Genomic DNA, 14,839 nt, shown 5'->3' on the forward strand with positions numbered 1-14,839 from the left:
AAGAAAAGGGCATGTCTCAGAACTAGTACTTTTATGAATAAAATTTAAATAATAAAAAATAACGTAATAAAGTAAGTCCTTTGCTAATGAAAAAATAAAAAGAAGTTCCTAGGCCCATTTTAAAAACAAAATGTATACAAGATTATTTCAGTAATATGAGGACACACAATTAGTTGTGAAGGAATCTATTTATATGGGAGCCATTTTATAAATAATGAAATTTCCCACCTACTTAAGGAATTGACACACAATGAAGCTATCTAAAATCAGAGCAGATGGAGGAATTCAAAAGTAAAATAAAATTAGGGCCTAACACATCTGGTTAATGAAGACGATGACTAACATTAACCAACGCATCGTTATACGCAGTAACCTCTGACCTCATCCCTAGTCCTGCCACCCAACCTATTCCTATGCCCATACACACACACACACACACACAACCTCATTAACACCCACCCACCCAGTGGGGAAAACAAAACCCCATCCCAACATCACCAATTGCAGGTGTAATATTTCAATGTGCGTGGCTCTTAACCCCCTACCGCCCCAACACTCGTCTAAATTTATACCCAGACTTGGCTTAACGCTGCAATAAATACACTGCGAGTAACGCAATCTAGCTTTGCCTATAAAATTAATTATTAGAAAAATGTATAGCAATGGTTTGCGTTTAAAATGCATACAACAAGGCTGCCTTAAAACAGCCTTGTTCAGCTGTTTGTTCCTGTTTTTGAAAAGTTCCCCATTTTGGGTATAATTTTTCTGGCAGTGCAGCAATCCCAAGGAGGACCAGGCGAGTTATGTGCAGCCTAGAACAGGCTGGAAAGAAACCCAGAATAGAACCCCGAACACCAGGCCTTGTGGGTGTATTATCTTTTGAATTTATTACCTACAAATGTTATTTCTAGAACGTTAGACACCGCGTTTGGAAGCTGAGTTGGAAGTCGAGTTTTATGCGCCCGCCTCATCAGCGCGTTCATTAGGGGCCCCATGGAAAAACAAAAACTGAAGCCTGAAAAATACGCACGAAAAAAAAAGGAAATTGTGAAGGCAAGAAGGAAAAGCCGAGGCAAAAACATCATTAAATTTATGAGAGACTTTGGCCTGGCAAAACACGTAAAACGGCTCGAAACAAAGCAGCTTAGTGGGGAAGGGGGGGGGGATATATATATACCGATATAGGAGCACAAGTTTGCCATAATTATCTCAGGTGGGGCTTAGGCCAAAACTAAACATTTCAGTGGTTTTCAAGAATTCAACGCAAGCGAAAGTTTTCCACTTTCAAAAAGCGACAAGAAATGGACAAGCAATTTATGTGATTTTAGGCAATTTTATTTCAAATGAAATTTTCAAGGATTTTCATACATAAAACGTTTCTTAAATTCTAAGTTCTGTAAGATATTTCTATGGTTCATAACAAAAAAAAGAAATAATATTAATTAATTTTTAAAATTAGCAAGCATTAAAAAACTATGTACTATTTTAATTAATTAAGTCAAGTGAAGTTTTTGTGGCATTTCTAGTTATAATTTAGAGGGAAATCGAATTTTATTTGAAATAACTACGGCGAAAATTTATTTCCCCCTCATTTTCGCAACTTTTCCCCCAAATTGTTGCGGTTTTGAAATGGTGCGAAAAGAATCTGCTACTTTTTATTTGGCTTTCGGCACTGTTAACCCTTTTGGCTTAACCCAAAGACAGCCGAAGGCAAAACTGTTGCATTTTCCCCATCTTGCTTTTCCGGTCTTTGACATTTACAACAGTTTTCCTCGACAGGAGGTGGTTTTTCCTGCTGGGAGGGGGGAGGTCATGACAGTTAGTCATAGCATGTTTACAGAGTGGGTGGTGGGCAGAGAACCCACACACACCCACACACATTCGCACACACGAGTGAAAGGGTGAAAATGCGGGTGGAAAAGCAAGACAGCGACAGCGACCATAATGGCGTCATAAAGATGATATCATAATTTCCTACTTTGCTTTCCTTTTTCCCCATTATTGTGTGGTCTCCCTCTTTCTCCCTCCTTCTGTCTTTGTCCTTTCTCGCGCTATTTTTCTCGGTTTTCATTCGCTTATTTGCTTTTCTCTGCATTCACAGTAGTCAATCGTCATAGGGAAACTAACCCAGGAAAATTACCAAGATCCACTTACTGGATTTCTGTGTTTTTATAATTTTGAACACCTCAAATACTAATCATGTCCTTTAATAAGCTTTAAACTTAATTTCGCAACTTATTGCAGCTAATAAATATTGCAGGAAGTATATAATTCGGAACGAGTCGGATCGGGCGAATATATCATATAGCTCCCATAGGAAGAATCGGAAAAAAATTATAACTTTGTTGTTTTTAATTATTTTTTTTGCTCTTTTGGATTTGGTTATATTAAAATATTATTATTATTACAAATTACGGTTTTAATTAAATAAAAATCGGACAACAATATTATATATATATATGCCATAGAAACGATGGCAAAATGCAGCGCAAAATAGACATAGCTTCATTGTTTTTAGTAATATAGGCATAGAAATCGAAATGTAGTCGATTTGTAATAACTGCGATCAGAGAATAACTGCACCTTTTTTGTATAAATTATAAATAATAATATTCCCTGCGTATAAAAAGCGAACGCGTTACGCACTCGTTTCGTACTTATATATTATATTTATGTGTCTAGCTAACTGATAATCTAGAACCGCAGAATAATCTTCAGATGCTACTGAAAGTGCTTATATGTAGTGCGTAAGTATGTTTGTAGACACCGTCTTCCGGTATTTGAATTGATTTCGGGAATCACAATCAACACCAGAGCAGAAGTGCAATCGTTGCCTTGACTTTGCCCCTTGGGTAGCAACCACCTCTCTTTAGGCTGCAAAGTAACCTTATCCAGATCATTTCCCCAAACTCCCTTACATACCAATCATAATGAGTTAATACAAACATTTTAAATACGCAATTTAATAACAATGGCAAACGGCATCCGAATGAAAAGTAAAGCGGAAACTTGCATAGTCCCCATTGTTTATACAGGGAGTGTCGTTGAATGAATGTTTCCCGGGGTCCGGATTCAAGATTCCGTATTTAGGATTCCGAATTCTGGCAAATTGGAAGTCCCCAAAAACGCACTGACAGTTTCCTGTAAACCCAAATTGAGTAAAATCTACAAATAGATTACCAACCCTCTCCACTTATCCGTATATATGTTCCTAAAATAAGATCAACTGTAAAATAATCTGAATCACTTTATCAAATCTCCCATTTCATCAAATCAATACAAATTAATACCAGTCACCATTAGGAGTACAGTTTAGATATAGTATTTTTTATAAATATTCAAATATTTCATACTTAAACAGTGCGACTTATAAGGACTTGGGCCTTATCATCATTTCGACAAAGGTAAGTAATTCATCTTCATTTTCTTGCCATGAGTACCAAAGAATTCCTCGATAACCTTTGCCATCTTTGAAGTATTTGGCATTGAGCAAACTGTAATTTTAATGATTATAGTAAGAAGATTTAATAAGAGCATAAATAAACAGGTATACCTATCTGAACAGGCTTTGTGCCACCATGCACCATATGTAGAGGCACAATTGAAATCATTGATATTGTCATTATCCCGATCAAATGTAGTGAACTTTTGGTTCTTATTGTCTGAAAGGGAGTCTCCGGCTTCACCAGAATATTTCCCTAGATTCTTCAACTTGTATTCTTCCTCCTCACTCCCAATCTTAAAGTCATCGTAATGAGCGTAGCTGGTGGATCCATTAACCTTCCCAAGTTTAATGTAGAGTTCGTGGGGTCGTGCCTCAGTCATCCGATGCAATTTTTCCAGCCCGATGAAGAATTCTCCCCTGACATTCCCAAATCCAGATTTATAGTCATTCCAGGTTCTATTGAAGTTCTCGGATCCGTCAATGCGTCTTTGAATTACAGTCCAACCAAAGGTCGACGACACACAGGGCACTTTAAAGGGTTCAAGACCCCGAAGCTTTATTTGGTAAATCCCATTGGGACTGTCACTCGGACAAGAGTCATGTAAAATGTCATCAGTTTTCTGCAATTCAGAAAGCTGACTAGATAGTTCTGATTTTATGTTATCAATCGAATTAATTTCAGTCCTAAGGTCCGAGATTTGTTCATCTCTATTTTTAAGGTGTTCATGCTGGCTTTTGATCAGCTCCTCTTTCACCTTTAAAATGTCTTCTTTGCTTTTGATTTGACCTTCGGATATTTTTAACTGACTCTGCAAATGTTTTATGGTGTCATGCAAAGTATTAAGTTGGCTTTTGAGATCATCGTTGACATCGGCTGTTATTTTCATCTGTACAAATTAATTTAGAACAGGCGATTAAATAGTAATCATTGCATTCTTTTTCAATATTTAAATTAATTGGTTACTGCAATAAATATTATTTGAGCTTACACAAGAAAGTATTGATAACTTTGTCACCGTCGTTTCAAAAGAAACTAAACAAAATTTGTAATGATATTTCGTTGCAGTATTATACTAATTTTCTAAAAAACTGTTATAATGGTGTTTTTTATACATTAAATTTACCTATAAACAGAGATAAGCAATTTCGATGGGATTTCTAAGATTTCTATTTGTCTGTCAGTCTGAATGTATGTCTGTAAGTCTGCTATCAGTAACTCACCATCCTAAGTTCCTCCGTTCTGTCCAATCTCGCATCCAGCTTGGTCTGCAGAGCCTGAATTGAATTCGCGAAGTCTTCTTTGAGTTCCTGCTTGAGTCTCGAATCCAATCCGGCCTTCAGCTCTGCCTTGATTTCATCCAACGTCGTTCGCATACTATCAGTATCGTCGAATATCGGGTTGAGAGCGGCCAGGCAAAAGGAGCCGCATTGTTGTGGTGCATCTTGGAGAACGCACATCGACTGATCCTTTGAATTGGACGCAATTCCTCCTTGTACACTTGGAAAAATTAATAAGCCAAGCAAATAGGATAACAGTCTCAGCATCTTAAGATGTTCCATCTAATCAAATCGAATTTAAAAAGTGTACTGAAACGTAGCTATAAGTTGAAGAAACAACGAAGCTTAAAATATTAGAAAATATAATATATTCTTATCTATAGTACGCGGCCGCCTAAGTCTCTCATCCGTCGGCCAACAATTGGAAAAACCCAAATCTACAAATATGTGTATGGACTAGCATATAAATAGAAATGAGGTAATGTTCTTATCGCTTATTTGCGCTTTATTTGTTTTTTCAAATTATTTGGAAACCAAAAAAAGCGGGATAATCGCATAGTTTGTATTTTGAAGGTTTTATACCCTTGCAGAGGGTATTATAATTTTATTAAGTTTGCAACGTAATGAAGGAGACATTTCCGACCCTATAAAGTATATATATTATAAACATGTCCGTCTGTCCGTCTTTGGTGTTTTTAAAGTTGGGAAGTTGGGATTTTTTATGAGTATTAAGAATGCATCATATGAATAATTTTGGAGAATATAATTTACAGAATATTTTGCAAGGGTATATCAACATCGGCTTCGCCCGAATCTAGCTTTCCTTTCTTGTTTTTATTAAGCCAGCGTATAAGTATGTTTAAAATATGGAAAAACATTAACCAAAAGAATTTATGCCTTAATTAATACTGTACCATCTCTATTTTTAGTTTTATATCTCCATTTATGGACAACGCTTGTTTAGCGTTTCTATTTGAATGGTGGTCAAACAAATAGTCAATATTTGTCTAGCCGTTTGGTCAAGGTGCGAGCTCCACCTTAACCCCCTAAAGCCCCAAGCTCCCAACCAGCCATTAATATGCTTACAAATCGTTCCAGGAAATTGAGTGAGCTGCACTTCAAGGCTGGCAAAAAAATGATAAAAGACATAAAAAAACAGACCACAAAAGGGTGGAGAAATGCAAGCAAAATACATTATTGTCGTTTGTAAATATGATGAATAAATTTAATTTTATCAAGCGACTTGCGAAAAAGTGAAGAAAACCCCAGAACCGGAAGATCCCTGAATCCGAAAATTCCTTGGAGTCCTGCGATGGGGAAAGAAGTGCTGAAAAATGGGGGTCCCTTCTGAAAACCGAGAATCTATTTTCAGAGACTGAGAACGTTCGCCTTAACTGGAGGAGATAAAACAAATTGCGGAATTACGCTTGAGATCGCAACAAACTCGGATTTCTCATTTTAAATGGTTTCTAATTGGAACTCGTAGCTTTTTCATTTAACACAAATATTTGCGGCTCAAAACAGAAAAGAAATATTATCTTTTATCTTTTATCGCCCTCAACAAACCGCAAAATGTCCCTCACTTTAAGTTAATAAAATTTTATTTGCGTTTCATTTTCATTTACTTGCATTTTATTATTTTATTGTGATCATTTCGTTGGTGGGTGAGGGAGGAAAATTGACATGAAATCAAATGAAGAAATTTTTATGAAGCTATTAAAGCGAACAACAACAGAAACGGAACCGAATAAATAAATAAGAAACTGCAAGGACGTCAAGAAGGAAAAGCCGAGGAAAAACATATTTATGCATGGACAAGGAGACGAGACGAAAAGCGGAGGACGGAAATGGAAATCAAATCAAAGAAAATTAAAAACCCATAAAAAGCGTCCTTTAAGCCAGAAATACAACACAGAAACGGGCAAGTGACAATATCAAATGGCCAAAGGCAAAGTAAAAACAATGAGGCAATGGAAAACCGAACTTTTAATTGTAAAAATCCGAAATAAAAGAAATAACCACAAAAAAAGAAGGAAATACCAATATTACGTAAAATATTAAAACATAATAGATATGAAAAATATTTATAAACGATTCCAAAAAAATATTACGTCAAATGAGCGCTTATCAAAATAAATCAATTCAGTGGGTACATTGTTACTTTATTTAAGCCCATTCTGTCCGAGTGAATGTGCATTTTAATTGCATAATCCCGATTAAATAGAGACAAACATTTGACTAACATATTAGTAGACTCTTACATACAAATCCAGTTGGCAAATCCCTTGAGCCAAAGCCCGAACTTTCCCATGAAATTGCCACCAAAAATTTACATTAACCCCATGGAGTGTGAACGTAAATATGTGCCATCACATACATATCTCTTTCAGAATAATTAAATGCTAAAGTAGTGCCAGTCTCCTCGAGGCTTCATCGCTGACACAAGGGGCTGGTTTTTCCCAGAAAAAGCTGGAAAAGCGGGAAAAGTGTCTGGCTCGAAGGGGTTAAATGGCAAAGAAACTGGAAATGCACACACTCAAATGAATTAAAATGCAATTGAAATATGGCAAATGGCATGCGTCGAGTCCCGAGAAAACATCTTAAAAGGCTGGTGGGTGGAAAATGTGGGGGAAATTGCGACAAACGTCTCATTGCAATTCAAAGATGTCGCAAATAACCCGAAAACACATAAGAAATATAAGCGAATATTGCCCAAATGCACTTCTCCATTAAGAGATATTTTTATTATTAAATTATCTTGGAGAACATGAACAAACTTGATTAGTCAATACAAATTTAACATTTCACTGTGTTAGCTTTATTGTTTTTAAGCACCGAAACCGAAAATTTGTCATTTTATTCATTTTTTGACCCATTTTGATGTTAGTTATTTTTAAGTTTTCGATGAGCTTTAAAAAGGTGACCCAAAGTTAAACTTCTGGAATACATAACTTTACCAAATTAAATCTGAATTTAAAGGAACATAGCTCTTGAGACTTATGGCTTGATTCTCTCAATATCTCTATTCGAATTTAAAATATTGTTAAAGCAACTGTATGTTTTTCCAATTGTTCGCAACAATAATATTATTCTTCACAGAAACAACTATAGTCTTCAAAATCAATTTCAGACCTGTACTCAAGCCTTTTATCAATTGAAAACGTTTCAATTCATTGACTTTCTTAAATGTGCATTAATTCCTTTTTATTTATTAGCAGCTAAGCGTCCTGAAATTCAATTCTAGTATTTTCCACTCAATCTATTATTCCTTGAGAGCTTATTATTATCGTACAAAAGGCATCAATCAAACGAGCAAAATGAAAATTATTTCACTAGACGGCAAATTACAGCTGAAGTATTGAAATATTGCCAAGATCATTTAATTATAAATTGGCGCATAATTAAAGAGCAACAAATGCCAAGACAATGTCTCGACGGCACCCCCAATTCCGCCCACTTTTTCCACCCAGCTTTCCATCTCACCACCCCGAAATTTTCCACAGTCCGAGCGACTTAAGCTTCAAAAACACTTCTTTGTGTCACTCAGGTATTTAACCTGAAGCTTTTGCCGCCAGTGGGTGGCTAATTGGAAATTTAAATGCCGCTCCTGCGCCCACTGATGCTGCCACGCCCCCGCACCGCCCATACCGCCCACGTACCGCTGCTGTGGCAACGTCTCATGTCTAATTAAACGTGAAAATCCTTGACCTTTGAACCTTTTGTCGGAGCTTGGCTCAGGAAAACTCCAGCTAGCCGGGGAAAATCGAAAGAACAGGAAGTGAAATATTTGCGTTGACAGTGTTTGTCTGTTCACTGTGCACTGAGCAAAAAATGTGCGCATAAATAGAGAAAATTGAATTTGTTATAGTACCATTTCTAAAGCAACAGTAGAAAGCATACCCAAACTAGAATATTTTATATTGGCAAAATAGGTAAATAAAATTAATAATGACATAATAAATCTAGTCGGGTGCATTTAGATTGTAAGTAGAAATATTGGGGATTATTTAATATTTTGCAATATTTATCCTGCCATCATTTATTTTATTTCTCATTTTTTTCTGCCAGTGTAGGCATCCCCTTTTTCTGGCTTTCATCGGTGGCAGTCGCTCATCTCGAAAACATGTAGGGGTAAGGAAAACATTTGCTATTGTTGTTTCAAATGGCGTCACTGTTGTTGCAGCAATTGTTGAAAACGCAATTTCGATTCGAGACGCCCTTCTCGGGGGCTTTCCCCTTATTTTTGTATTTTTCGTATTTTTGTTCTGGTCCCTCAGCCACTCGAATCGCATTTCAGCTGGAGTGTGAATCATTTCCGTTCGAATTTGGTTCATTGCATGATTTTCACATTAAGAGCTGCACGATGGGGCGGAAAGGGGGACGGCGGGGCAGCCAGGGGTTAAGATCTTGGCAGGACCCCTCGCTTGATTGTGTTTTCCTTAACTTCTTTTCGAGCGCAATTATTGACGTGTGCCCCTTGAAAAAAGGCAACAATGAGCGACTTACAACAGTCACGGTGCTTCTTTTTCATTCTTACGCTATTGATATTTAAACAGTTCGCGTACCCTTTTATTTAAAAAATATTGGCCATTCCTGACAATATCCTATCTTATTGCTAGTTTACTGATATAAAATAAAAATAAATGGGAAACCAAAATTGCTTAATTTTATAACAACTTAAAAGTCGTTTAGAAACTCTAGAAAATATATCATTGAATAACATATATGCCATATTGTATTAGCCCCAAACTAAGAAACATGTAATCAATATCCAAAGACTTATCAAGAATAATACGTTAATAGATGAATTAACTTTCTAAGCATTTACATTACTACATTTTTAGGCCGATGCTGAAAGTAAGCATACATATATATTTAATAATGCGTAAAATATATAGACACTCTTAATTTGCAGCAAGTTAATGCAGAAAATTCAACAGCAGATGAAGTAATTTACTGTCGACTAAAAATCCCATGGATAGCAAAGGGTCGGCTACGATTTTCTGTATTTTTTCCTCATTTTTTTCAGTTGGAATTATTTGCGCTCGAACGGTTTGAGTAGCATAATAATTGCCCTACTAGCGGCGGAAACGGAAGCGCTCATCACGCATCCCCCTCCCACGACGGCCCTCTCGCTCGCACCCACTTGAAATCGAACATAAAAACAAAATTTTCGGCCTGACTAAATAGAAGTATCAACGCCGAAACTCAATTTCCAAACAACAACAAGCGGCGGAGCTATGTATATACAAATATATCAAACGCAAATACAATAACACGGGCATCAGGCGCTAAGCACACAAAACTTTAATATTTAAAATTTTCTATTGAAATGCCCGAGCAAACAGTTGAACAAAAAAACAGGAGCAGGAGGTAACAAAAAAACAAATCACAAAAAAAAATGTAAAAAATACATAAAGGGACGGAAGTGCCAAGCGTCACAGATTTTAAAGGCCATGATTGGAGGCTGGGGCACAGTGGTTCGAAATAAGTGAGGGAAAATTAATAAAACATATCATATATGATCTTAAATTAAATCCATAATTTAATTTATTTGGTTAAAAGTCACAGAAACACATTGATTCACATTTAAAGCTTATTGATGCTTTAATAAATGTATGTGAAACTTTTTATTGTTTAAAAAAATCGTATGAAAGCTAAATAAATATATGCAAATAAATAAACCCAAAAATTAAAAATATTATTGAGAATTACTCAATACCGTGAACCTGACCCCAAAAGTAGGCAGCATTTTTTTTTACGAAATAGAGCAAGCCATAAATGTCCATTTTGTACCAATAAGACTTTCCAAAAAATAAAAGTAGTATAATTTATTTGTTTTAATATATGTTTTTTTTTTTTTAATTCTTTGTAATTCATTTTTTAGTCATTTATTCCACTGTGTTTGAGGCGGCGCTTCCTTCCAATTTTCAGCTGTCATCGACCACAAAATAACAACAACAAGAGCGACTCGAACAACTGCAATCATAACAACACTAAAGAGGCAGAACACAAACAAAAGCAGCAACAACGTCGTAAAAGGGCAACCAAAATGAAAATAAGATACTAAGACAAGAAAGCAACAAAAAAAATGAAGGCAGGGGTAAACTCAGAGAACAAAGATAAAAATGCAAAGTCAAAAATGTTCGTTTGGATTTTCTGGAGTGCAGCAATTAGAGTAGACTTCCCTCTCCCTTTTACCCATAAAAAAGCCTTTCCTTTTGGGTGATCATATAGTACTGTCTCTTTCAGTTCACATATGCCCCTCTCTTTCTACACGCAGCTTCCGTTGTTCCGCTCCCAATTATGCGGAAACAACTTCAGCACCGAAAGTCGGAGGCTCAACTACAGTGATTACACTAAATAGGAGATTTAAAAAAAAATGTTATTATCCAATCAACCCAAATACCAATTTTAAATATTTGAAGGCTTATTTGTTCAACAAATATTATTTTATTTAATATTTGGCCTTTACATTTTATTCAATACCAAGTTTTAAAACTAACTACACCTTTTTCAAAAGAATTTTAACTGAAAACCACAAAAATTATAACGCCTTCACCAAATTTTAATTTGGGTGATTTAGTAATTAATTAGCTACAACATTTCCAATCATATTTAATTTTTTAGTTTACTTTTGCGATGGGATTTTTTGTATTAGTATCCAGTTGTTCTTATTCATTAGTATAATAATAGATACTTTTAAAATAATATGTAATACATCCCGAATTCACTGTGGTCCGCATCTCGTTTATCTGCGGCTCATTGGCATTTGAAACGTTTCGTGTTTCCGTCTACCTCCGTCTCTTTCTCTCCTTTTAGCCCCCTCTCTGTCTAAAGTCGTTTGTCGTTTCCACTAAGTAAGTAATCCCGATAAATAAGAGGAAGAGGCGACCGAGCGCCAAACGAGCATCCAAAATCCCAGGAAATATGCACAAAAATGTACATAAATTCGTTTGTAAGGGATGGGGGGTGGAGCAAACTGATCCACATGGACACGTGTGTCCCGCTCTATATGGCCCTCCCTGTCGCACCACTTAAGACTCCATATGCCCCTCTCACTCTGTCCGCACCTCGGCATACCGCTCAACTACCTCATCTGCCGTTCTTGGCCATTCATTCCCATTCATTCAACGCTTCATTGCTGCGGTAATTGCTTCCAAATGCTTAAACGCTTGCATTGTTGCTGTCCTACGAAACACTGGAAGAAAAGGTTGGGTAGCAGGGGTACCAATTCCAATTATTTCTGATTATGCAATTTTTGTATTGTTACAATCAATGGTTGAGAAAAATGTTGTAGAAAAATATGTTATTAATTGGCTAAATTATAATTATACATTATTAGAGCCTTTAAAAACTCAAATTTAAGTGTCAATTGAAAATTGAGTCCTTTATGAATTCCATAAGAAATTCCAAATGGTTGATGTGTTCGTAAACTCCAAATTTTTAAGAATAAAAGTAAATTTATTTATTTGTAAATTTTTATATCTGTTCGTCATTTTTTATTAGCCTTCATAGAAGTACAAAGCATGACTTGTAAAGTCCTTGTAAAAAAATTGGAATAGTTATAGCTAATTTGTTTTTCCTAAATGCCATGATATGTTTGGGGCATAAATTTCATGGTTTTTTTCGTCAGTGCACCCTGATTTCTTGGTGTCATCCCCACTCTGTACTATCTCTTCCGACTTCCAGTTTTCGGTTTCAAGTTGGGATGTCCAACATGTGTCGTCGTCATTGATTTGTTGTTGATGGGCATGCGACGGCTGCTGAGCTGTGCGAGTGAGATGGGGATCGGCCGTCTCGCTCTATTGACATTCGTCTGTCACAACCCAGAAATCAAAATCGAAAAAATGAAAAGCGAAACGAGATCCCAAGCCAAAAAAATCTCCAAAAGACGCCCCCCCTTTTGTTGTTTTTAGCTTCTGGACTAGGTATTTTTTTTCTATTTTTTTTTAGGAGGCGTTACTCGTAAATTTCGGCTTAAAAACATTTCACACTATCAAGGAGGAAAAGCCATGGGGCACTGAACAAAATCGGGGTATTTTTTAGGATTCAACATAAGCTTCACGTGTTCCTGATTTTGAGTAGGTAAAATTATGATTTAAATAAAGGCCAAAACATATGAAGTATTAATCCTAAATTATCGGGACAAAGTTGTCTTTAAAATAACATAAGAAGATTGCATGACAATTTCAATAAAAAGAGCTGTCATTATTCATTAGTAATTCAATTAACAAAATATTTCAATTATGTTAAATTTATATTCTTATTATTGTTTAAAGATAGCTTGATAATATATCTTAATGTATTTAGCATGTTAAGAAAAAAACCTTTAAAGTGAGTTAAAATTAAAATATTGCTGTGGCCCGTTGAAGAAGTGGGCGGTTCGTGGGTGGGAGTATGGAAAGTTCTCAGTTGCATTCTGGGCCAGCTTTTAATTATGGGCCTGGCCTTTGTTGTAAACATCTGTTGTGTCTTCTTCACATTACCTCTCTTGCCCTTTTTTTTGCATGCGCATTTTATTTAAATTTTTAACCCCATTCCCAATCGCGGGGAACAATAAGAGAGCGAGATGCCGGCAGCGTGAATTGTCAATACTTCTTCGAACTGGAAAATCTGGGGAAAACGGGGAAAAGGCTTTTCAAGTGCTTTGTCATGAGATCGCAGGGAAAACAGTGACACCAAATTTAATTCTGCCTATAAATCGAATCATTTCTTAGAATCCATCCCAATCACAATATATATATTAATATATATTTATAAAATTAATAATCTTAATATATGTCTTAATATAAAGTGAAAATAACAAAAAATAAATTAAACTTTAAAGTCCAAAGCACTTTACTTAACAACTATTTTTATTGAGTATAAAGCCTATATGAAGTGTATAAATTACTCGATAGGCAAGAACAATTTTCCAACTCCCACTGTGCTTTCCCAGCATTTGGGTGACCCATTCTCCGGTGGAAATGGAAGTGGCAGCGGGACTCTTTATGCCAGTTTGTCTTATCAATGTCAAGAGTTCGCTTTCCCATATAACACTTTTCCCCCGCGGGGGATGCCTTCTCCAATATATCGCTATACCTATCCATTTACAGCCAAGTTCAAAATAATAGTGGTGCACCTGTGTAAAATGACAATTTAAATGTAAACTAAATTTATTTGTGCGTTAAAATATTAAAGTTCTTTGATCAAATATGTCTTATTTGTTTTTTTAACAATTTAATAAAGTAAATAATTTTCTGTTCAGTAGTTTGTTTACATTTTATTGATAATATATAAAATAAAACAAAACCCACATTGTTTTATACCAATTTACAAATCAAAAAATAAATTGTGTTCCAAACATATTGACTAATAAATGTCAATAATTTGCTTGCCATAATTTTGAAACAAATTTTGTAAGGCCTGGAAAATATTACCACTATTTTGAAACCTGCTGTAGATTTATTCATATATATATATATATTTTTTCGATGTGGGACATGCTGTTGCTGCTGTCACTTTTGTGTGGCACTTCCGCTTATTTTTTCTTCTTTTTGGAACTGCATCTGCCGGCCACCAATCAAGATTTTAATGCGTCGGACCCGATGGCTAATTTATGCCGGGCTATAATATCACTTAAGCCCCCCGATATCTTCGGATAGCATAGCCCCCCAACCCTCCCCCACCAAAAAAAACATTGCTGTTATGTTACCGAAAAACAGAACTGTTATATCCTGTTAACATTCAATCCGAACCGACTGCCAACGACCTGGTTTTCAGGCACGAAGTTGCCTTCGTTTCAGTTCGCTTAAATTTAGTACAACATGCTAACCATGCAATAGAGAGAGAGGGGCATAGCCAGTGCGACAGAGAGGGAGCAACGCTCGGGTATTTTATTTTTAGCAGCAGGACGGCACGCGAACTCCACTATTTGGGAACACTTTTCACTGATCGAATGGGAAGCGAGGGGGGGCGGCGGAAAAGGGGAACAGTTTTCCCCACATTGTTTTTGCATGCGCGTGCCTCTGTTAACGACGGCAGCGCGGCCGACGTCGACGGCGACAGAGGCGGCACTGCGATGGCCAAAGAGCGATTTTCCTATAACAAGTTTTTAGTACGTGTTCCGCCGTG

General features: G+C 36.2%; 1 protein-coding gene across 1 annotated transcript; it reads right to left on the reverse strand.

Moving 5' to 3' along the window:
* Window positions 1-3,367: 3,367 nt before the first annotated feature.
* LOC108045460 (fibrinogen-like protein A) lies at window positions 3,368-4,999 on the reverse strand. Its single transcript, XM_017124790.2, has 3 exons — window positions 4,667-4,999; window positions 3,554-4,332; window positions 3,368-3,494 (listed from the first exon to the last, which is right to left on the reverse strand). Exons 1-3 carry the CDS (start codon window positions 4,988-4,990, stop codon window positions 3,368-3,370), a joined length of 1,230 nt encoding a protein of 409 aa, XP_016980279.2. The 5' UTR covers window positions 4,991-4,999.
* Between the last annotated feature and the right edge of the window lie 9,840 nt (window positions 5,000-14,839).

This window comes from Drosophila rhopaloa, unplaced genomic scaffold (assembly GCF_018152115.1).
Source record: "Drosophila rhopaloa isolate 14029-0021.01 unplaced genomic scaffold, ASM1815211v1 contig_3, whole genome shotgun sequence".
In the NCBI taxonomy this organism is placed as follows: domain Eukaryota; kingdom Metazoa; phylum Arthropoda; class Insecta; order Diptera; family Drosophilidae; genus Drosophila; species Drosophila rhopaloa.